Source organism: Patiria miniata, unplaced genomic scaffold, assembly GCF_015706575.1.
Source record: "Patiria miniata isolate m_02_andy unplaced genomic scaffold, ASM1570657v1 HiC_scaffold_1, whole genome shotgun sequence".
Classification (NCBI taxonomy): Eukaryota; Metazoa; Echinodermata; class Asteroidea; order Valvatida; family Asterinidae; genus Patiria; species Patiria miniata.
The window spans coordinates 23,589,287-23,612,758 of NW_024037047.1; the positions used below are offsets into that span (position 1 = coordinate 23,589,287).

Consider the following 23,472-nt stretch of genomic DNA (forward strand, 5'->3'; position numbering starts at 1 on the left):
TCAATTCAGTTTCTGTTCAGTGCATGCATTGTAATTTGATCAATAGGCGCCACTGGACAGCACTAGTTGACATAATGAAAAGTTGGCCTCCAAAATGCACAAGCGCTCTATGGGTGCACACTGGTCAAGGGCGGATCCAGGGGGGGGGGCAAAGGGGGCCATGTCCCCCCCCCCCAAAAAAAAAAAACGAAACCGATTTTTTTTTTTTTATGTGACATCGAAATAAAGGCAGGCAATGAGTACACCACCATCTTTTCCTCAAAAAAACATTGGTAAAAGTAGTCAGAAATTGCCTCAGATCGCACCACAGAGCATCTAGAATCCAAAAGTTTTTCGGGGCCCTTAAGCGGGCCCCGAACCCCACGCCGGATTTTTTTTGACCCACTTTTTGGGGGGATCAATTTTTTTTTGGGCCCCCCCCAGAAAAAATTGTGTACTGGATCCGCCCTTGACACCGGTGAATAGGCCTAAACCCATCCACCGAGCTCATGAATAAAAGTTTTACCCTCAAAATATGCTATATTAGAGAGTTCTGAGAGCCACAACATTGGGGAATTGCTGGAAGAGATATGGCAATGAACCTCTGGACCGAAATTGGGGCTTCCAATTCTGAGCATTTTCAATTTGGATGTTGGGCTTGAAAGTGGCGCTATTTTGCCATGCTGTGGAGGGGTCGTTTTTCAAGATGGCTACTTTTCCGCTTTGGGGAAAATAGGGGTCGTCTTCTTTGGGTGAGAATTTCTCAAGAAGTCAGTGGTCAACCCACCAAAAAATTAAAAGCAAATGAAAGATGACATGTTGATCATCATGTTTCTGTGCAACTTAAAAGAGAATGTACAACATTTGCTTTGCTGCAATTTTCAGATGGATTTGGAGGATTAGTATGTTACAGCAAATATTGTTGAACTGACTTGTTTCAAGTTCGGGCTTGTGTAGATGCTGGAAAACCAATCAAACCAATCGTGTTCTTGTGTAGTCTGGTTCCCTGACCCACTGAAGATGAAAACGGGAGAATTGTATAGACTTTGTGAAATTGTAAGGTCGGATAATCAGTCTAGTACCCCTTCACAGGAATGCAATCAGTTGCAAAGAAAATGGGAAATAAAATTAATATGAATTTAGGAGCACTTTTGAAAAAGCCAGTGTTCTCCAATTCACGCTGGTCGTTGGAAAAATGCAATATTTTTTTTTTTAAATGTCAGCGCAACAGGAGCCACGAGTTTACAGGATGCTTAAGACTGACAATTCCCTAATAATAATAATAATAATAATAAACATAATAATAAATAATAATGGAAATTTATACCACGCCAGCATCCGCCATAAATGATGCTCATGGCGCAAAACAAAATTATATCAAATCAGAAAACAACAAAACAATTAAATTTAACTAAACAAGGATATTCTGAGTGGTCTGAAACAATAGGTCTTCAGGGCCACTATACATTCAAAAAGCGATGAGATATTGCGAATGGCGAGGGGTAGTTTGTTCCAAAGATGAGGACCTGCGTAAGAAAATGATCGATCACCCGAAGATTTGTGTGTGTGAGGGACAACCAGCAAAGAAGCATCAGAAGATCTCAATCGCCTGGATGGATTATATGGAGTTATAGGTCTATGTTGTATTCAGGAGCTAAATCATGCAGACAATAAAAAACAATCAGTAACAGTTTTTACTTAATCTGGTCAGCAACAGGAAGCCAATGCAGAGACTGCAAAATCCGGGTGATATAAGTTCTAGAGGGTGTCAGGGTCACAATTCGAGCGGCAGAATTTTGGAGTCTTTGTAGGCGAGCAAGTTGGTTACGGGGTAGCTGATACAACAGGGAATTACAAAAATCCAACTGAGATGAAATAAGGGCGTGAACAAGTTTCTCTGTTGCTGAGTGAGTTAGATACTTCCAAATTAAACCCAAGTTGCGAAGTTGAAATCTTAGAGATGTACATGTGTTAGAAACATGATGAGAGTGCATTGACATAGGTGAATCAAAAGCAGGCGCGGTTCTACAGGGGGGGGGGGGCTGTAGCCCCCCCCCCCCAACAAAAAAAAATTGTCTAGCCCCCCCCCCAAATTAATTCCGTAAAAAAAGATTGCATTAGCAAAAAGAAGGATTGTGATGTACATGCGAACGGTCTCCCCCTAAAGAAGAAATAGCCGTGACAAGGGTGCATTAGTTAATATAGTGTGAATGATTTTAGGATTTTATTGGCGCTCCCCATTGAAAATATGGCATGATATAATATCCAAAAAAACATTTGCTAAAAAAGTCATATGAAAGTTGCCAGGAATCGCCTCAGATTGCACCACAAAGCATCCATATTCCAAATATTATTGATATTTTTTTTTGTACCTCAAGGACAGGGTATACCGCATTGGGCCAAACACCCTGCAGGAACTTCGCCAACAATTGACCTTTCGCCGTTTGCGAGTTAGCCACGCTCCTTAGGAAACACACGGAATTCTTGTACTCCCAGTTTTGTTTGTCTCAGATTCTGCGCGTTCCGCGTCCATTTTGCATATCATGTAATTGGACAAAGTATTTCACAAGCTGCGTTGACGCTATTCTACCGCAATAGGTCAACTAAATTATGGGACCCATGGGGAACCCATGGGAATCAAAGGGATACATATGGTGGTCTCCTAAAACACCATGGCGATCTCTTAAAACACCATGGTGTCGCATGGGAACACCATGGACAGCTACAGAAACGCCATGGTGCCTCATGGGAACACCATGAACAGCTACTGTAAACCCATGGCACCACCTGTGGTCTCATGGTGGTCTCTTTAAATACCATGGTGGTCTTTTAAAACACCATGGTGGCCCATCTGAACGTCATGTCTAGTCAAAGTAACGCCATGATGTCCCATGGAAACACCATGGACAGCTGTTGTAATGCCATGGCACCACCATGAGGTTTCAAGCCACCAAAAAAGCACCACCATGAAATGTTGGGGTGACCACCATGGGGGCCATGGTGACCAATGGCATCGCTACGGAAATGCTTTTCTACTCAACGCATATGCGCGCATGGGGAAATACCATGGGGATAAACACCATGGGGATGAACACCATGGGGATGAACAACATGGGGATGAACACTATGGAGATGAAAACCATGGGGATGAACACCATGGGGATGAACACCATGGGAACACCATGAGACCTTTTTTGAAAAAAAAATGTGTCAATTATGAGTGTTCTATTTGCATTTTTTTGAATTTTGCTATTAATAATTCAAGTCAAATGAAGAATGCAGTCTATTTTTATGTTGAGATTTGGCACATAAAATACTGTGGATAATTTATATTCATTTATTATTATTGAAAACAATTTATTATCAAAAACATTTAGGGTACTGTGATTTATGGTACAACTTTTAGAGTGGTATGGAAGCCGGAAGAAAACATTACTTTGTCATAGAGCGCTTCGACACTCCCCTACCTGCTGTACTTGGGGCAATCACCTTCGGAGTCACTCCACAATGTGTGAATCTAATTGACATGAGGTAAAACCATAATGCAGATATTGGATGCTGCTATGGAAAGGTATACTGAGGAACTATAATAAGGTTTATATTCTGAAACAGGCCATGGGGAAAATCTCATGGTGAACATTCCATGGGAAAAGTCCTATGTGGTACATGGGGTTAATTCGATGGAAAAAATCTCATGATGAAAATTCCATGGGAAAAGTCCCATGTGGTACATGGGGTAAATTCCATGGGAAAAATCCCTTGTGATACATGGGGTTAATTCCATGGAAAAAAATCCCATGTGATACATGGGATTAATTCCATGGGAAAAATCCCATGTGGTACATGGAGTCCAAAACCCCATGTACCACATGGAAAAATGCCATGGAAAATCGCCATGGCGATCCCATGGGAAATCGCCATGGGACATTTTTGTAAGGGTATATTGCACACATGAGAACAGGGACAAAACTATGCATTGATCTTATTGGCAGACAGGTGAAATATCGAGAAACAGGACAGTGAAAATGTAAAACTTATCTGTAATTCAAATTCAAGATCAAAATAATAGTGTACAATTACATTTAATTAATATTCAGTTTTGTTATTCCTTGTATTTATTTCATCGTCCATAACTGTAGAGGCCCATTGTTGCCGTTGCGGTGATAGCAAGAGACCTATTCTGAACATTGTATTGTATTTGTCTTTTAAGGTAGTCACGAAGAAAAGACATGACTGTATTCTTTTCAGGCATGGCCGCTATCAGTGAAACTCGTACGAAATGTGGCCAATACCCAGATACAGACCGAATGTTGGCTGAAAAAAAAACTGGTAGCCTTTCCCGTTATTGTGGGAGACAAGGACTTATCCAAAGGGACGTTTTGTTTTACTGGCCCTGCACAACAGAGTGAACAACTTTTATACAATGTAAAACATTTAACCCGCCCCGGTGTCTGACCACACCCCTCCCGCATAACTGAACGAAAGAAACCAATAAAGAAGTCGATATGTAAAGTACCCATTTTCGTGGCGAGGGCTTTTTGCAAGACATAAAGGAGTGTAGGTCAGCGCATCTGCATTCAAATCACTATTTCTTGGCATTGATTATGGTTGCCCAAAGTCTCTCAAAGTAATGGCCCTCCTCTGGGTTCCAATGATCGTTCACAAATGAAATGGCTTTCTCATAGAAACTAACTGGGAACCGTCTCAGGTTTTTCCTGGAAGCAGAGACACATCCTGCATAACATACTGGCACCCTTTTGGGAGGTTTGGTACCAAACAAGGCCGTGTAGAACTCGCCCATAGTCAGGTTCGCTCTCCGCATCTGGCCGTTCTCAAGAGATTTCAGCCACTTGCTAAGATGGCGGACGCGCCCCCAGCCGCCGTAGCGCTGCCTGATGTTGCAGTACTGGTGTTTCTTGGCTCGCTGAACGAACTCCATCGCACTGGAAAAGCACCATCGCCTATGCTCTCTACCAGGATCCGTGCCTTGCAGGAAGACGGTTATATCGGCGAGTTTGTCGTAATTGTGTATGATATGGTGCAGGTAGGTGTGGGCTTCTCGCCCCACGTTTAGTAACTTTTCCCACTTGTAGACATCAAAAGGTGGTCCTTTGTCTTTCCCCTTGTGATACACGTGACTGTGATTGGCAAGGGGCTTCATCCAATCCAGTTTCTCGTTATAGTGGGAGATGACGATTTCGTAGTCCAGAGGTTCGTTACCGACGCCATCTTTGCTGGGGTGGTTGGCGGCTGTCGGGTTAGCTTGTGTTGGGACGGGACTGCCACTGGCGCTCGACGCGTTGTTAGAAGCGTTGTGTGTCCTTGTGACATGTTGCATTTGACGGTATATCGGAACTGGTCGGAAGAAATTATCTGCAAGAAACATAATAAGAACTAAAGTTATTAAAAACAAAGTAGCATACTCTTTACCAAATACGTCCACACAAGTCATAATAGAGCCTCCCGGATTCGGTCATCAGCCGACACGAGGTAGACCTACAGCTATGCATACGATACAATGTTACAAGCATAAGTGAGTTATACAGAAATTGTTGGGATTGCCATTTCGTGTCCCCTATGTTGCAGTATTGAACATAAATATTAATGCAATGAGGAATGTGAGTTTGATTTAAAACTACGGCAGTTTCTTTAAAAACAAAGGTGAATAAAGTGAACGTATCATTGCAAAAAAAGTTTCCACAAACACTGGACACAATTCCTGCCCAACGGTTTTTAAAGAATAAAATTTCTCAGAAAGTTGGGAAAATTTGCTACCCAACACATGGGCAAAGTAAATGCCTGACAAAAGAATGAATCTTTATAACCTTTCTACTCGACGTGAATCAAAGGCCACATGTGCTCTTATTCACCTGTGCAAACACATCGTTGGAACGCTCCCTTTGCTCTGTCTTTTCATGTATGTCTGTCACTTGATGTTGCCATTTAGTTCATGTTCACTTTTGTAAATATATCTATGCATGTATTGTCAATTTTATTATATAACATGTATATATAATCCTTATGCAAGTCGAAATAAATGTAATGTTGTGTAATGTTGTGTAAGGTATAAGCATTCCTGAAACACTGCTAAACAAAATTGCCCTAAAATTGAGCAAATGTATACAATATAGTACCCAACATCTGAGTCTTCTTAGTACCCAACAATTGAGAAAAAACTGACCAACAACTTTCGGTTAATGGCTTACCAACAACTATTTTTTCCCCATTTACCCAACTAATGGATGATTTAAAATACCCAACTGTTCTGTCTGCAATTTTAACCAAGTTTCAGGTAAACGTATTTGCCCAACGGCCGTTGGGCATTTTTTGCTCGAAAGAGTGGATGTTGACTATTGTGCTAACGTTGGGTAAAAAGTTGGGCAAAATTTAACCTTTTTTTAACGGTACTTATATCCTGGCGTTTATAGAGTACTATACATTCGTTTTCTTCATTATTGCATTTATTAATTTATAAACTGCTTCAAATCGTAAATTTTAATTTTGATTTTAAGTGAGGATTTGTTTTATTCTGATTTGTTGGGTTTTAGTCGTTATTCTTTTATAGTTTAATTTAATTTGATTGATTTTTTTTCTTGTTCGACGCGTTTTTAGAAGCGTTGTGTGTCCTTGTGACATATTCCCATTGACGGTATATCGGAACTGGTCGGAAATCATCTGCAAACAACGTCATAATGAAATGAAGCAATTAAAACAAAGTAGCATACGCTTTACCAAAAACGTCCACACAAGTCACATACACATATAGACCATCATCATGATCGATAAAACAGAAAGGTATACTACAGCAGAATGCTTTTGCTTCACGAGCACAAATATCAGCCGGTGGCCTTTTTTCATCAATAACACGTCCCTGACTATGCATGTACCATATTTAAATCGAATCGGGCCTACGGTTCTAGATATATATTTTGTTTTAAATATATCCCTTTAAGACTACATCACAAGACCCGTGATCACCTGCCGTCAGAGCGCGCTCGAATAATACATGACGTCACTAGAATTTTGAAAAGCCCACCCTTTCCACAGAATAACATCGTTGAAGGCATCTCTTACATCTTTTACCAATTGAAAATAACAAGGCACTTCCGGTTTCAACCGGAAAGAAGGGTCGTGCGACTTTGCACGTTATATCACAAATGAAGATCATGGATTATTCTAGCAAATCCCGTAAAAAAAAAGCAAAATCTGATCTCTCACGGTTGATTTTAGATTGATTTCCAAATACTACATCTAGAAATCTTTGGTTGCTTGAAATCTGATACTTGATGGCGTCATCGTGTCAAGCTAACCAGAGAGCTCGAGAGCTACGTCAACTGTGTTATCTGTAGCAAAAGTGTGGATTATATCTCTCGCAGTTGATTTTTCCGCAATTTTGTTTCAAGTTTAACGGTCTTTTTATTTTAACTTTCGATCTACTGCTTATCAGGAATGGGAAAAAGATTTGGAAATGGAAGATAACCTTGCGAAAGTATCGCACTAAAAAAAACCCAGTCATTATTGACCTTAATATTGGCTGAGATATTGGCTAGAAATCAAGTTTCCGAGAAACCGGCACTTTAGAATTTTCATATTTGCATGCCAAGGACACACATGACACACATAGTTACTTCAGGAATGGTCTAAGAATGATGTTTGGCCCTCAAAACATGCCTTACTTGTGTAGTGATGTGCAATATTGGCCGATCCCAGCCAGCTGAAAAACTTGGTTGTAATGGCGGCACTAATGTAACATATAGCTTTGGATATATAGTCTTTGGGATGTTTGACTATACTCTATATATTAGGATAGGGTAGCTGTGGCTAAGAGCAAGATGAACGATGACTACGAAGAATACAAAGACACCCTGGTATGAACTCAGCTGTATGGAGAAAGTATTTTATTCTCAAGAACTCAATTAAAAACTGGTCTTGTATAATTACAGAAGTAGGAGACGGAAGACAGAATATCGTAGATGAAGACTGGCCAGAGCATAGGGCTGAATCAGCGTATGGCCATGCCTCTGGTTTCCCAGGGAGAAGAAGGAGAACTCCATGAAAGTGGGAAAATGTGGACATTTTATACAATTTCTGAGGGGCAACTTTGGGTGAAAATAGGAGATGATGTCATATAAGGAAAACATAACTTATATGACATCATTTCTGAGTAAAGGTAGACTGACCATGGACTGACGTAATGGAGAGTACCCTTATGAGGTCACTTACCCCTGTACAAGGGTGAAATCACAGTCTTGGTATGCTGTAGGGGTACTGCTTGGAAAACAGTGACGTGAAGACCTTGGGTGTAATGTGGAACACCTTAGTGAGGTACCTTAGTGAAAAAATCGTGACACAGTGGACAAAAGCTCAATTTTTCCACCAAAGCATCTCCATGGTATACCTTTTCGACAAAAAGACGGACGCAAAAATTTGGATGATGGGAAGGGCATGTATGACGTCATTATGACGTCATCAGCTAATTATTACATGAAAAAAATATAAATTGATAATAATCTTCAGAACTACAAGCATTACAACAACAAATGTGGTATCAAATTAAAGGGGACAGCAAGCTCTTTCATTTGAGTGGTATGTCATGGGGATGGAATATAGTAAAGGGTGATTTTGTGGGTCAAAAAAACTTTTTTGGTCAAAAGACATGTTTTTTTAGGCTAAAATCATGGATTTTGGGTAGTCACATTGGCACTTTGTTTTAACATGCAAACCGTATGTGGTATTGTGAGATGTTGTTTTTAAGTTCGAGAGAAAAGTTCAAATTCTATGCCAAAAGAGTTTTTGTAATTGATTATTAGTATCATAAATATGTTTAAACTTGTTCCAAAGATAAGCGGAAAAGTGAGGCATCTTATAGCGAGCTACATTAGTAACAAAAATACTAAGGATCGTTACATGGTATTTAAAAGCACCTTTTTTCACCAAAGCTTTGCCAATGTGTTACGATCACAAATAGGGTAGGATGCAAAAAAATCAGATGACAGGAAGGGTACTTTATGATGTAATAATGACGTCACAATATACTACCGAGCTCGTACAGTAATTAATTGTAGAAAATAAGGTCGTCAAGCGTTGTGATGAGATTCCAAGTAATTAATTTGACATTTTGAGGGTCATTGAATTGAAGAGTGATATAATCAGTGACATTGAAGTAACAATTAGCTGATTTGCTGTTGCAGTGACGTCACTATTTTCAAATTTTCTTGAAAAATCTAAGCATTTTTTATTATGGACAAAAGTGCTACAATAACGGTATTTGTCACGCAGAAAAAAAATAATGTGAAATTGTGCGGCTCCTTGAATTTGGTCTTTACCACATCCATTTGTTTTGACCATTTAGTATGGCTGGAAGACGTAACATTCTTATATGTGTTGTATATTACGGGTGATGTGGTATGGGTTAGGAGCCAGACAGAAAGGAACCGACGTGGTATTAAACCTGAAATAGATTAGCAGGGTGGCCGGCATGGTGATGGTACGTCTTTTAACAATGTATTACAAACGGGGGGCCGCCCGATAGTCCGAAGGTCCAATAGTCCGAAGGTTCTTTATTCCGAAGGTTCGATAGTTCAAATGCTCAAAATTTCCATAATAGGGGGTTCGTTAGTCCGAAAATGAAATAAGGTTCGTTAATCCGAACATTTGATGCAATAGTTCGAAGGTTCATTAATCCGAAGGTTCATCAGTCTGAAGGTTTATTATCCGAAGGTTCGATAGTCAGAATTTAGAATAAGGTTAATCAGTCCAAAGGTTCAATAGTCCGAAACGACAATAACAAGCCCGCGGGAATGGGGGGTGCTGTGGGTGCTGCAGCAACCCCAACTTTTTGGATTGGGGTGCTGAAATATGCTTCAGCACCCCCTAGCCAGCAGTGTTCTACGACGTTGAATTTGCGCCGCTGCGCTATACATTATGCTTGCTATAAAAAATATCTCCTTCGTTTTGTTCGTTTCTAGTTTTGCCGCGGCTAAGCGCGGCGCTTCGAACGTCTAGCACAAAGAAACACTGTAAAATATCAGGAGGAGGTATTTTCTAAATTTTCAGGCAGTGCAGAATCGATATTTCTCTCAATGTATCTAAAAATCATGACATGTCTAGGATATGATGGAAGCTTTGACCCGAAAAAAATAACCTCGGCCATGACAATGGTGGCAAAGTTGATTATGCTTGCCACGATTTTTTTCATTCGATCTTTCAATAGGGGCAAAGTTCATACCTTTCCCCTGAAGGTTTTTCTTTTCATTTAAAACTTTCATTGACGTTGCTAGCATTCTGTACTCAACAGTTACAAATAGCAAGGTTAACACACATCCCAAGCTAATAGGAGTGGGACGGGCTTCCATTGAAACTAGTTCCAGTGTAGTTTCGTTTTAATAAAAAAGCTATTGTCACCCTTTGCAAGTTTTTTCTCATAAAAACTCAGTAGACCGATAAATCCTTGCCTAGCCCCATACTTGCCACCTACCGATCATAAATATAAATATAAATGCATTTGGTCTGTTAGTCTTTTATATTTGCCATACCCTGTAACAAACAAATAACACTGCAAATATATCAAGAGCTACATCGTTTAGGCCTATGTGAATATTTTTATGAACAGAAATTCACCCGCTTCCAGTGGAACCATTTTGTTTTAACTTGAACCAAAAAACATCCTTTCGGGTTTTATAAGTTTAAGTATATACTTCAGTATATTTCATCACAGTGCATCCAGAATCCAACATTTTCAGGGGCCTTAAAGCAGGCCCCTGGCCCTGTGGCCCCACGCCATAAGGGCTCGGAAAATAAAACAAAACATACACGACGGAATTTACTAAATGTAAGAAAGCAGCCTAGCAACAATAATATTTACATGCGATGTCATGCATAATGGTACAATTCTTTGTCCATAATTAAATGGAACAAAGAATGGAGATACAAATACAGGGTTTTCGACTTTTCAGTACAGTAGAAACGTTATAAGAGCAACAGTATATTCTAAACAAAATAGTGAAATAAATTGTCTTTATAATCTCAAAAAACGTTCGCTAAAAAAGTCATATGAAAGTGGTCAGGAATCGCCTCATATTGCACCACAGAGCATCCATATTCCAAAGCTTTTAGGGGCCCTTTAAGCCACGCCGTAAGGGCTTTGTGCTCCGCGTTCGCATTAATTTTGTCCGTCCTTTAGAAATTCCAGCACCCCTGGCAAAAGTTTGTTCCAGCGGGCTTGAAAATAAGGTTCAATAGTCCGAAGGTTCGATAGTCCGAATTGACAATAAGGTTCGATAGTCCGAAAAGACTCTATGATGGTCCGATGGTCCGAATCGACAGTAAATAAGGTCCGATAGTCCGAATCGACAATAAGGTCCGATAGTCCAAATCAACAGTAAGGTCAGATAGTCCGAAGAGTCATACTGACGAACCGTAGGCCCATTCGGACAATCGAACCTTATTCTCAATTCGGGCTATTGAACCTTTTCCTCAATTCGGACTATCGAACCCTATCGTCTATTCGGACTATCGAACCTTCGGATTAATTAACCGTATTCTATTTTCGGACTAATGGGACCTTTGGACTATCGAACCTTCGGTTTATCGAACCTTCGGACTATTGAACCTTCGTACTAACGAACCTTTGGACTAATGACCCTTCGGACTAGAGAACATTCGTACTATCGGGCTGTAACCATTACAAACACAATACCAGTGCAGCAAGTCATGTCCTGCAGTTTGTAAAGGTTTTTAGTTTGGGACGTGAAAAAGACAAACAATTATCCATGATGCACAGGCACAAGTGTGTTTTTCGATTAAATTCACCATTCTTGTCGTTGATGGACCGTCTATCCTATTGAAATATCTATCAGACATCATCTTCTGTGTGACACGAGCAGAGCATTTCTGAAGGTCCGCTGTGTGAGTAGTTTATCCTTTCTTGTTATTTTCCACAAAGCTGGATTGCGACTGAGATCGTGCAAATAAATAATCTTTAAAAAAGCTTCATCTGTCGTCTTGTTTATTAATTATTAGAGATTTTGGTAAAAATGAACAGAAGTCTTTGTAGAAATTGTAGATATAATTCATCTTGCGTAAAATATACCTTTGCAAGTTTACAAACTTCCACAAAACGTATTATTTTGCAACATTGGAACGTATAATTGGTTTGAGCATTCTACCTTTTTATTGCTTATGTGAACTGTTACTATCGTATTTCAGGACAGTCATCATGGATTGGACTGCTTGCATTATCTGCATGCAAACTACACCAGAAAAACTACGTTGTCCACAAAAAGGTTTAAATTGTAACGCCGGAGAAGTATATGCTCAATTCCTGGCTAATGTTGAAGGGTTTAGGGCAATAAATGCATTGCCAGTTGATGTAGAATACGGAGCCGAAGAGACAGTAGAAACTTTTGTGGAAAATAATGCCTCGTGGCATCATTCCTGAGGTAATCATTTGTGAGATAATCATGACGTAAGACATTGCATTTTAACGAATCATTGATCACAACAGGGGATAGGAGCGAGGGTCAAATGTACATGTACATACATGTTTAATTAATACATTAAATTAGAAAACATGCCTCATTTTATCAAACTATTTGTATTTAAATATTTTAAAGAACTTAGAACAAAATTGGCTACTGCACTGATTTCCTTGATCTCAGAAACGTATATTAAATGTAAAAAAAAACGATCCATGGCTTATTCTTAACTAATATCTCAATTTTAATGTATAAGTGTGTAATAATTAGCCGATGACGTCATAATGATGTAATAAATGGCCCTTCCCATCATCCAATTTTTGCATCCTACCTTGTTTTCGAAAAGGTAAACAATGGAGATGCTTTGGTGTGAAAATGGTGCTTTTGTCCACCCGTGTCACGATTTTATCACTAAGGTACCTCACTTTTCCGCTTATCTTTGGAACAAGTTTAAACAATTAAGATACTAATAATCAATTACAAAAACTCTTTTGGCATAGAATTTGAGCCTTTCTCTCTGACTTAAAAACAACATCTCACAATACCCGAAATCCATGATTTTAGCCGGAAAAAACAGGTCTTTTGACCAAAAAAGGTTTTTTTAACCCACAAAATCACCCTCAACTATATTTAATCCCAATGACATACCACTTAAATGAAAGATCTTGTTGTCCCCTTTAATTTGATACCAAATTTGTTGTTGAGATGCTTGCAGTTCTGAAGATTATTATTAATTATATTTTGTCATGTTTTTCGAAAAGGTATACCATGGAGATGCTTAGGTGAAACAATGGTGCTTTTGTCCACTGTGTAACGATCCTTAGCATTTTGGTTACTAATGTACCTCACTACCTGTTGTGAGAGTGGTATCAGGGATTGTCCAAATTTCGGTCTTTCACTAAGTTGCAGAAATTTTGCTGCAGGAAAATGGAACGCTATTTTCTTGCTGGCAGCAAAATTTCCGGAAAAAGTTTTTTTTCATTCCGTAAAATAAACAGACCCTTAACAGGAGTTTGGACATGTGTACACGGTTGTGGGTGAAATAATATATGTACTTAGATGTACTATATTATGTGTAGGTGTATGGGCTGATGTGGTTGATTGTAATCACGCTAATTAGCATAATTAATATTTGCATTTACGGAAAGTCCGTTAAATTACGGAGAAAATACGGAATATATCACTTTACGGAGTCCGTAAATTTACGGGCATTTTTAACAGTGTAGTGTAGTGTTTTTTTAATCTTCAAACCAAGCTCCGGAGCTCAGTCAAGCGGATGGAATACAGCCATCCGTGGACAACAGGTGTGGCTCATGAATTTGTTTAACTACAGGGCGAGTCAAAAAAGCGGGGGAAAAAAAAATCACATTTCATAATATAATAAACATAGGCCTATGTAGCACCAAAATAATAATGACTGGAAAGCCAATGTCATCAGCTACTTTTAGATGAAAACAATTACTGAAGTTGCTCAATCCGTTCAAAGAATATCACCATTTAAACACAAATGTCCCTAACACCTTTCGTCCAAAATTGCGATTTTAAGAATCGTTGTCAGAATTGTCGTTAAACATCACCAGCGATAAAACCTCAGTTTAAAAGTTAAAAAATATTCAACGAAGTCCTTTTGAAGGCCTGGTGGTCTTTTAAAAAAAGTGGATTTTATAAATCAGATTGTTTGCCTAACCAGGGTTGTTTGTTATAAATAATTTTTGACGAAACATGTTTAGGGTCATTGCGTTATATGGTGATTTTGTTTGAACGCCATTGAGCAATTTCAGTATTTTTTTCCGTCTGATAGTAGCTCATGACATTGGCTTTCCAGTCATTATTTTTAATATGAAATATATTTTTGGGGGGTTGGGGTCTTCTTTTTGGACTCACCAGATACCATAAACTCAAAGGCAAAATGCATTTGCAAATCATTTTTCGTCACTTATGTAAAGATCCATATTTTCATATCATTAAGGTGAATTTTCAACAAGTAGATGAACATGATTGCTGTCAAAAGTGGGTTTCCTCTTTTTGCCCCAGCCTGTCGACCCACTTACCGCGATATATAAGAGAGAACCAAGCAACACAGTTCAGCAAGAAGACCATGATGATCAGGACGATGGCTGTGGTTGGAAAGCATCTGGCGTGGCGACACTGCATTATGGCCGATGTTATGAATCAGGAATAGGCATATATCAGGTGTTCTTGTTGTTTTGCCAAACGCCGCACTTAACACATGTTCCATGAAAAATACAGTAACAATACACGGGCTCCTGCGATAAAGACCAAAAGGCTCTGATCCTGCAGATAATTTGCATTTTTTTTGGTGCTCAAACACGCGGAACGTATGTATCAATTGCGCGGACACGGGCTATGAATAGGCATTTGGATCCCCGTCCGTTCACCGGCACATCCTATGAAACGCATGAGTGACACTCATTGCAACATCGTCCCCAGTGCTTACTTTATTTCCAACCTCGTTTCCAATAGTAAACCCTGGATAGGAAACTTTCTTCCTGTATACTGATTCGATACCTCAATTGGCTAGTAATGGATTATTATCGTGTACTTGGTGCTATTATTCACAACGTGCAGTACGTGTTTTCGCAATCATTCGTCCACGCCTTCTTGAAAATACTAATTTCCTTTCCAATTTGCTCATATTAATATGAAATATGATACTGCATGTTGTCTCGATAAGATCGTAACAGTTTGATTTCAAAAATCGTGTTTTCGTAACTCACGCCGTGCTCGCGCTGCTACGAATTGACTCTGTTTTTACCCCAGACACCGCATACAAAAACAAACGCTAATGTGCAACGCATATCCAGGCACCAGACTGTTCCTCATTTGCATACGTGTTCAAAAATCTTGCTCATGCAAATGATCCAATATCAGGGTGAGAGAGCAGGTAGTGGTGGGCGCGTACTGCTCGACACCCTAGGGACGAGGTTGCACTCATTGACACTGAATAGTCGTGTTCCCAAACGTGGCGCACTTCGAAGCTTACCCATCTTTCCTCGTGTACGGTGTTGCCAAATGACCTCTTTGTTGACAAACCTCAAATTCATGCAGTGAAATACTGATCCTTTTACCTTATTAAATGCTTGCTATTTAACCTCTGTGAACAATTTCGGTTTCATAAAATTAAATCCAAAATTCGAAAACGGTGGCGATCGGAAATTGGGCACAAATTGGTAGAGTGTTCCCTAACGAGGCGCACTTGTAATAAATCTCGGAAAATTCCAAATTAACATTTAAAAATTTCTGTAAACTTGATAAATTCTGACAAATCATTATTATCTCTACTTACTTACCCAGCCAGATGTTTGTCAGAAAAAAAAATCTTATTTTTCGGGACATTTTCAAAGGGTTCACTTTGCACTTGAAAATAAAATCCGAAAATCACGCCAAAATAAATTGTTCTTCTACCTTAATAACGGGTAAGTAAACTCGCGATGTATGGACGGGAGTGCTTAGAACTTGAGGCAATTTCACTTTCTGTGAAATTTCAGTTCAAACTTTTGCTCCATGCATGCAGATAGGCGCTAGTACAGGCGAAAAATCAAAGTGAGCCACGTTGGGGGCCGCGCCACGTTAATTAGGGTACATCAACAATATACATGTACCGCACAAAATCAGTGGCTGTGTGAGTGGTTGTTACGCAAGAGGCAGGTGGGGCGGCGGAACTGGGGGGGGGGGGGACATGCACCCCTCAAACACACATGTGTAAGCATATAATCGAGCTACAAATAATAATTGTTTCCTCTCAACTGCCCCTCAAAAACACAAGTGCCCCTCTCGCAATAACAAGATTGTGCACCTTCTCCACATGGAAAACTGCCCCCAGCACAATTTTAGTAGTGCCCCGCTCGCAACATTACAATTGTGCCCCATCTCATAGAAAACTGGCCTTTAAAGATAATAGTGCTCCTCCTCACGCGATTGCGAATAAAATGGTCACCGAGCTGGCCATCAAAAGCAACAGTGCCCCTCTCGCGATAAAAAAAAATGGTATCTCTACACATGCTGTACATGACTACATGTACATATAGTCAAATTCATGGGCGGATCCAGAGAGTTTATACTGGCGAGGGCGGAGGGTGTACATACACGCGTGGTGTGTCGAATGTGCAAGGGCGGATCCGAGGGGGGGGGGGCAACGGGGCCATGGTTCCCCCCCCCCAAAAAAAAAAGCCCAATGTGTTATTTTTTAAGTGACGTCAGGCAGCCACTACGTACACCACCATCTTTTTCTGAAACAAAATTAGTTAAAGTGGTCAGAAATTGCCTCAGATCGCACCACAGAGCATCTAGAATCCTTTTTTTTCTTCGGGCCCTTAAGCGGGCCCCGAACACCACGCTGTGAATTTGTGGACCCACTTTTTGGGGACCAATTTTGTTTGGCCCTTCACCCCCCCCCCCCAAAAAAAATTTGTTCTGGATCCGCCATTGCGGAGGCCGAAGGGTTCTCACTTTCACACCGACGGAAGGTGCTCCTTTTTCTGAGCAAGTGCCCCTTTTTGGTGCCCACCCCCCACCCCTCCCCCAAGTTTGAAAAGTGTTCCGCCACCCGTGGCAAGAGGTCAATCACAAACATCATTGAGGAATAATTTGATCATTTGCAGTTGTTCAAAAAGTAACTACCGAATTATTATCAACAAACTTAAGTTGGATTAAATTTAAGATCGTATAATAGTGGTACTATTACTACCCCTTGCAATGATTCCGGCTGGCTTGCTGTCAGTTAGAAGAAATCTAGAATGTAGATTTCCAACGAACAGTTAAAAAAGGTTGTCTGATTTTTGAAAATAAAAAAGTGCTATGGACGAAATCGTGGTTGGCCATCAAAAGCTTTTGCGTGATGGATTGTTGCACTGTTTTCTCGAAAAGTTTCATATGCACTTAGCTGAAACTTCAACGGGTGAGGTTTTGAGCATTCTTCTTTGGATTTTGAGTGGAGTAGGCCTAGTTGGAAACGAAAATGCAAGAAAAGCAAGTGATCCTGTACCTTCGATCGATCATTGGACTAAAGCTTTTTTCAGACTAGAAATTGGTCATTCTTTGTTTCTATCTCTGTTACCGTACATCCGACTCAAGACTGCGTCTACGTTTTCAGAGAAGATTATTCAAGATAATAAAGACTGTCCTTATTTTTTTTTTTTTTTTACAGCAGGCCTATATGGAACAAAAATGCCTACTGTTTTATTTACCCCATTAAAATGCCACTCATTCCGAAGGTAGAAAATAAATCTTGAAAGGGATTACATGAAGAGGGGCGAGAACCAGTCCACCCTGCGACAAATGAATCATTGCCTAGCCGCAAAAAAAAACAATGAAATTGTAACAAATAAAAAAATTAACAAAACAATCGTAACTTAATGTTGCCCAGAAGTCCTAATTCCAAATTTGATAATCTTTGTATTTCTGGGGAAAAATGCAATTCGAAAAAAAAAAATTACAGCACAGACACTACATCTTTAAGGTATAAACAAAGACGGGCACGTACATGTACATGATCAATGTGCACACACGGGGCCTACTTCCATGGCGAAAGGACCGCCATGACACAAGCTGCTGGTCATTCATCCCACCAATATAATGCATGTATTTATAATGAAAATGATTTGCTAACAAGGGCGTGGCATTGATTGCTGGAGAAAGGGACGCATAATCAATGTCCCATTGATTTTCGTTTGACGTTTGTCCTGAAGTAACCCTCGAAATAAAATTGAGATCTTCATAGATAAAATACCATCTTAATTATCATCATAGTTATTTCCAAGGTTTTTGTTTTAATGAAATGTCGAGGTTGTTTTTATAACAGTGATGAAAATCGATATGAATGATGGGTGCAAATGCGCTATGGTGCTTCTTGCGGAGATGTCTAATCGTTAGCTATAAGTGGGAGTTACATGCAGTTGTAACTGACATCGATGAGGCTGTCATATTTGAGCTTCGAATATTGTCAGTAATAGCGTCTTAGTGCATGTAGTCGAAAATCTTAAGAATTTAGAAACCACGGCCATTCGCTTAATGTCGGTGAAGGATTGAATTTGAATTTGCTTCAAAAATCATTTTGCGACTGTTAATTGCATGTTGAATGACTGTACACAACTTTCTGCAGAGATGGACGGTAAAATAGGCAGGTGTTTTGCTCTAATCATAGGCATTCTCGTGACTTGTAGTTTCTCGATCGGCGGGAGACAGCACCGGCAACACCTGTTTACGACGCAGGAGAGCACCAGGCTGGCGGGCAGCGCTTTCAGCGAGAAATCGGCCGTCGGTTCGGCCGTGCGGTGCTCGGCTCTCTGTGCCAAGCATTCCCGCTGCGTCTCGTTCAACTACGCAAAGGTCCTGGGCCTATGCGAGCTGAACCGGAACACGAGCCGCAGCCTCCCGGGGAATTTGGAGGCAGATGCCCGCTTCAAGTACTACGAAATCATGGTGAGTTTAAATTTGGAGGGAAAAAACCCGAACCATATAAGCCCACAGTTTGAAAAAGAGGCTCATAGGAAAAAAATAATAATAAACAACCAACAATTAAAAAAAGTTATTTACGTTTGACTTAAAAATAAACAATCTATATTTTCTAGCAATGTTTTTTTTTATTAATTTATTTATTTATGGTAATAAAACCAAAGTAATAAAATCAAAAGCGCCCTAGCTTACAAGACTGAAGAAACCTGTAGAGAGGAGACAATGAGAAGAAGTAACTGTTTTAGATGTGGGAGGAAAACCCCAGAAGAATATTCTTGGGAAAGGCACGGAATCACTGAAAACCTAATCCACATGTTGGCCCAGGCAGGATTCGAACCTGGGTCACAGCGGTGGAAGGCGAGGAAAGTACCGCTACGCCAACCTAACTCATGAAATTATAATTAAGATTTAGTCCTTTTTTGTTTTCGTTAATTACATGAAGAACCAAGTAAGTGAAATTCGGCCAACCGAAGGAACACAGACTACTACCACACAGGAACCTACTACTGAGGAACCGACTACTACACAAGAACCAACTACTGATGAGGAACCGACTACTACTACACAGGAACCAATTACTGATGAGGAACCGACTGCTACCACACAAGAACTAACTACTGATGAGGAACCGACTACTACCACAGAAGAAACAACTACTGATGAGGAACCGACTACTACTACTACACAAGAAACAACTACTGATGAGGAACCGACTACTAAACTAGAACCAACTACAACGGAACCTACCACTGCGGTTACTACTTCACAGGGACTAACTACTCTGAAACCTTCTACAACTACTACACAGGAAGTAACGCCTACCAATGAACCTACTACTATGGTACCTACTACACAAGAACAAACTACCAAGGAACCTACCACGGTTGTTACTTCTTCACAGGAATCAGCTACTCTAGAACCGACTACTACTACACAGGAACCAATGCCTACAAAGGAACCTACTATGATGTATACTGCGCAAGAACCAACTACTAAGGAACCGATTACTACGATGCCCACCACCCAGGAACCATCTTCTAAAAAACTAACTACTGAAGTACCAACTACTCAGTCGCTCACCACAGCAATTGTTACAGGTAAACAGTAACTGAGTTTACAAACATTGCAACAGACAACAAATGAATATGAGTTAATTAAGCGGCAAGTTATATAAGACGAAGATGAAACTGATTTCTATTTGCATGACGTATCCTTATTTAGATAAAGCACGAGTAGCTTCCGCGTGAGTGATCGACAGTTATTCCGTGATTGTTTTAAAAGCAGTCATGTCAAATGTACTTCCTTGCAGATCCGATTTTGTGGTCCTGTTCGGCACTCAGAGATAACGGGTACATATTCGACGGCTATTACATGATTGATCCCGACGGGGCAGACGGTGAAGAGGCGTTCCAGGTATTCTGCTCAGAAATGACAAGTAAGTTTGATTCTTAAACATGTAACAGTCTCGAAGAATCCCGAATTGTAACCATTGCCCAAGAAAGCGTCTTTAGCACGCGAGTATTAAAAGTAATTTTCAAGTTGCTGCATATTCGACACAAAATTAATGTATTACAGTTGAAAAGCCAATGATTTTGTTTCTTTAGAACATCAATTATTTCAACCCCCACTTGGAGTGATTTTCTGTCGTTGTTTTTCAGCGGTTGGGTGGACCACGGTTGACCATCCTGACTCCAATTTGGATATTGCCGTGACCTCTGACCCCTTCGATGTGACAATTGCTTACTACGCTAATAAAGACCAGGTAAGTTGATTCTAAAAGGATCACTTCACTCTGGATTTGTGTGGATCTAAAATCCGTCTCGAAAAATATTTAAAAAAATAATAATTAGAAAGATGTTGGACCTGACATCCAATATACAGGGTGAGTAAAAAAAAAAAAGCGGAACCCATTCAACAGCTATTTCACTGGTTGGGCAGTTCAACTGATGGCTGCTGCGTCGACTGATATAAACAACATTGATAGATTAGTTGTTGGTTTTCTTTAAGTTGTCTCCTTAACTTAGAGACGGTATGTCCGGAAAAAAAATGTTGCCACCTGACGCTACTTCAGCTGTTGTGTAGAAAGTCTATGGAGAGTTAAGACTCAGTCACAGATTAATGTCTTATCATCATTTGTTTGCAATGACAGCCTTCGTTGAGATGATGAAGAAAAAAACCCTGTCATGTTGCAACATTTTTTTCCCGATTGTCCGTAGACGTACGTATGACATGTTAAAACGACTGTACTTTACGATCATTCAACCGCCAGATTCAAGCACTTATTGGCGTATCCACGACCTGCCGTCAGTATCTCAGCGCCGACTGCAGGAACGCCCATTTGTGGATGGGCAAGACGCGGCTGGCGTGGTGGGTGGCTGAAGACGGTGCCAAGATGGACAATTGGGCCGGGGCAGCAACTGGGACAAAAGGGTGTAGCTGCTCCGGATGTAAGTGCGCAAGCGTCAGTTTAGTCACGAGTTTATGTAAACATTGGGCCTGCGCGGCCTGCAAGAATTCCAGTTTCGAAGGGGATTTTAGTTAGTCTTTGTGAGACATTTGGATAAAGTTTCAACCGAAATCGCTCTGAAGTGGAACGGACTCTTTTTTTATGACAGTTCATATGATTCAAATGCTACTTAATTTGCAGTGGGAGTGGTTAAACCGAAGTAACGTCACATTTACGAACCGGATACCGAGGCTGGAACCGCTCTTGTGTGCAGTAGTTCTTAGTACTTTCCCTTATTTTAGGGTGAGGTTACTTTAGTCATTGATGCCTATGACATTTTTTTTGTTCACTTGACTGTTCTAAAATAAAAAGATTTATTATTGATCGTTTGGTTTTCAGCTTGTGCCGGCGGTAATTCGGAACACCGATGTAACTGCGGTGCAGTAGCTGATCAGTGGTACTCTGACGGTGGATTCATCGTGGACGAAGCCCGGTTACCAGTAAAGGCCCTTCACTTCGACAACGCAGCTCCCCCGAACCACCAGCTCTACTACAACCTCGGGGGGCTGCAGTGCGCAAAGATGAGCCTTTCTAGTAATGGTTAATAGTTAACTTTTGAGCACATGAGGGTGCAAGAAACATTACGGAGCTTTAAGCAGTACATGAGCTTCAATTATTAACAAAGATTGAAACAAAGAAGAAATATTGTAAATATATAAAAATGTCGCTTCGACGCCCTTTATTACAAGTGAAATGCACTCAATTGCACGGTTGCGCACTTTTTGAGTCGAAGAGTGCACGTGCGCTATAGTCATTTACCACACCATTTTCTAGTTAAATCACGAATACAAAATTGCATACTTCCTGAAGCAGTTGCTGTCATCAACCTCACTTCAGTCTCAAAATACAAGTTTGTAAAAATGTAGGCCTAACGTTTCATTAAAGGAAAATGTGAACTCACGCCAATTACCCAGGATTCACGCCCGCCTGTAACCCAAAATGACGTCGTTACAGTGCGCCCTCATTCGCTCAAAAACGGTCTACAATCTCCATTGAAATATTCAATAGACCATTAGGCCAAACAAAAGTCTCCGGTTTCTGGTATGGAGCTTGCCCAAAAAGTGGTGCGGCGACGCGGCTTTTTTTTTTTTTACCTGATTTTTTTGCTTCAAATGTCGGCTGACTGGAAATGGTGCCCGACTAAACTTAGTGCAAATATATGGGAGTCCAGAGAGGCCACATAAAGCTTATTCTCGACCATAACCCAATCTAAAAACACGTTAAAATTGTGCAGCAGCAGGATTCCAGTCAAACCAGTGAGTTTGGCGGTTTTGAGACATCATCTTTCATTGAAAAAAAAACTTTTTCATTTTGCCGACGCGCATGGCTACGGCGACGCGCGCGCATACCAGAAACCGGATACTTTTTTTTTGGCCTTATCATGTTGCAGCCATCTTTATTGTTTCCCATTCAAATCAACGTAACCAAAGCGAGGCTGGAAGGGAAAAAATAGTCTGGTTCCTTTTTGCGCAAAAACATTATCATTCACAGTACTGTTATTGGATACAGGGAACATGGCTGAAAATGGTGGCAGCATGATAAAGGTACAGGCTATATTAACAAGACATGTACAAGAAGACACAGGCCTACACTTGGTGACAACTAATATCCAGTTACTATCTTAGCTCGCCTAATTAGACAATTTAATATAAGAAAGTGAACCTGTAGCTTTTGCGGGTTATTTTTATTTAGAAAAAGGCAATATTGATCCTCGCATAGGCGCAGTCAACAGGTTAATTGCAACAGGTTTGCGGGTTCTATAAACCTTAACCCCACTCCCCCTCAAAAAAAAGGTCTAAATACGAGTTTTATTGGAAAACCAATTTTCTTTTATAATCAACCCTCAAGTCCAGGGCGCAAGTCTAGTGACCTTTAGGGTTGCTTGTTCGACCTCTTTGCTAGCAACCGTCAGGGACAATGGTGATTGAAATCGATTGAGGTATTGCAATCAAAGGCCAATGTCGTCAAATTATCTCCAAATTAGTGAACGGACACGTGTTGAACTGATGCCTGTTTCACTCGTCTACGCACTTTGAC

General features: G+C 40.3%; 2 protein-coding genes across 2 annotated transcripts; one reads left to right on the plus strand and one right to left on the minus strand.

Annotated features, from left to right (window-relative positions):
• Window positions 1-3,293: 3,293 nt before the first annotated feature.
• On the minus strand, window positions 3,294-14,861 carry LOC119726025. Its single transcript, XM_038197648.1, has 2 exons — window positions 14,507-14,861; window positions 3,294-5,352 (listed from the first exon to the last, which is right to left on the minus strand). Exons 1-2 carry the CDS (start codon window positions 14,607-14,609, stop codon window positions 4,565-4,567), a joined length of 891 nt encoding a protein of 296 aa, XP_038053576.1. The 5' UTR covers window positions 14,610-14,861; the 3' UTR covers window positions 3,294-4,564.
• Window positions 14,862-18,578: 3,717 nt separating this feature from the next.
• Window positions 18,579-21,980, plus strand: LOC119731943 (mucin-2-like). Its single transcript, XM_038205255.1, has 6 exons — window positions 18,579-18,896; window positions 19,372-20,026; window positions 20,239-20,364; window positions 20,588-20,691; window positions 21,199-21,376; window positions 21,775-21,980. Exons 1-6 carry the CDS (start codon window positions 18,579-18,581, stop codon window positions 21,978-21,980), a joined length of 1,587 nt encoding a protein of 528 aa, XP_038061183.1.
• The last annotated feature ends 1,492 nt before the right edge of the window (window positions 21,981-23,472 follow it).

Excerpts from the sequence above, each read along its gene's own strand:
- LOC119726025 (XM_038197648.1), bottom strand. The coding sequence starts at position 14,609 with ATGCAGTGTCGCCACGCCAGATGCTTTCCAACCACAGCCATCGTCCTG. Across the intron at positions 5,353-14,506 it reads GTTCTCTCTTATATATCGCG|ATAATTTCTTCCGACCAGTT; the intron begins GTAAGTGGGTCG and ends TGTTTCTTGCAG.
- LOC119731943 (XM_038205255.1), top strand. The coding sequence starts at position 18,579 with ATGGACGGTAAAATAGGCAGGTGTTTTGCTCTAATCATAGGCATTCTC. Across the intron at positions 18,897-19,371 it reads TCAAGTACTACGAAATCATG|AACCAAGTAAGTGAAATTCG; the intron begins GTGAGTTTAAAT and ends AATTACATGAAG. Across the intron at positions 20,027-20,238 it reads CACCACAGCAATTGTTACAG|ATCCGATTTTGTGGTCCTGT; the intron begins GTAAACAGTAAC and ends ACTTCCTTGCAG.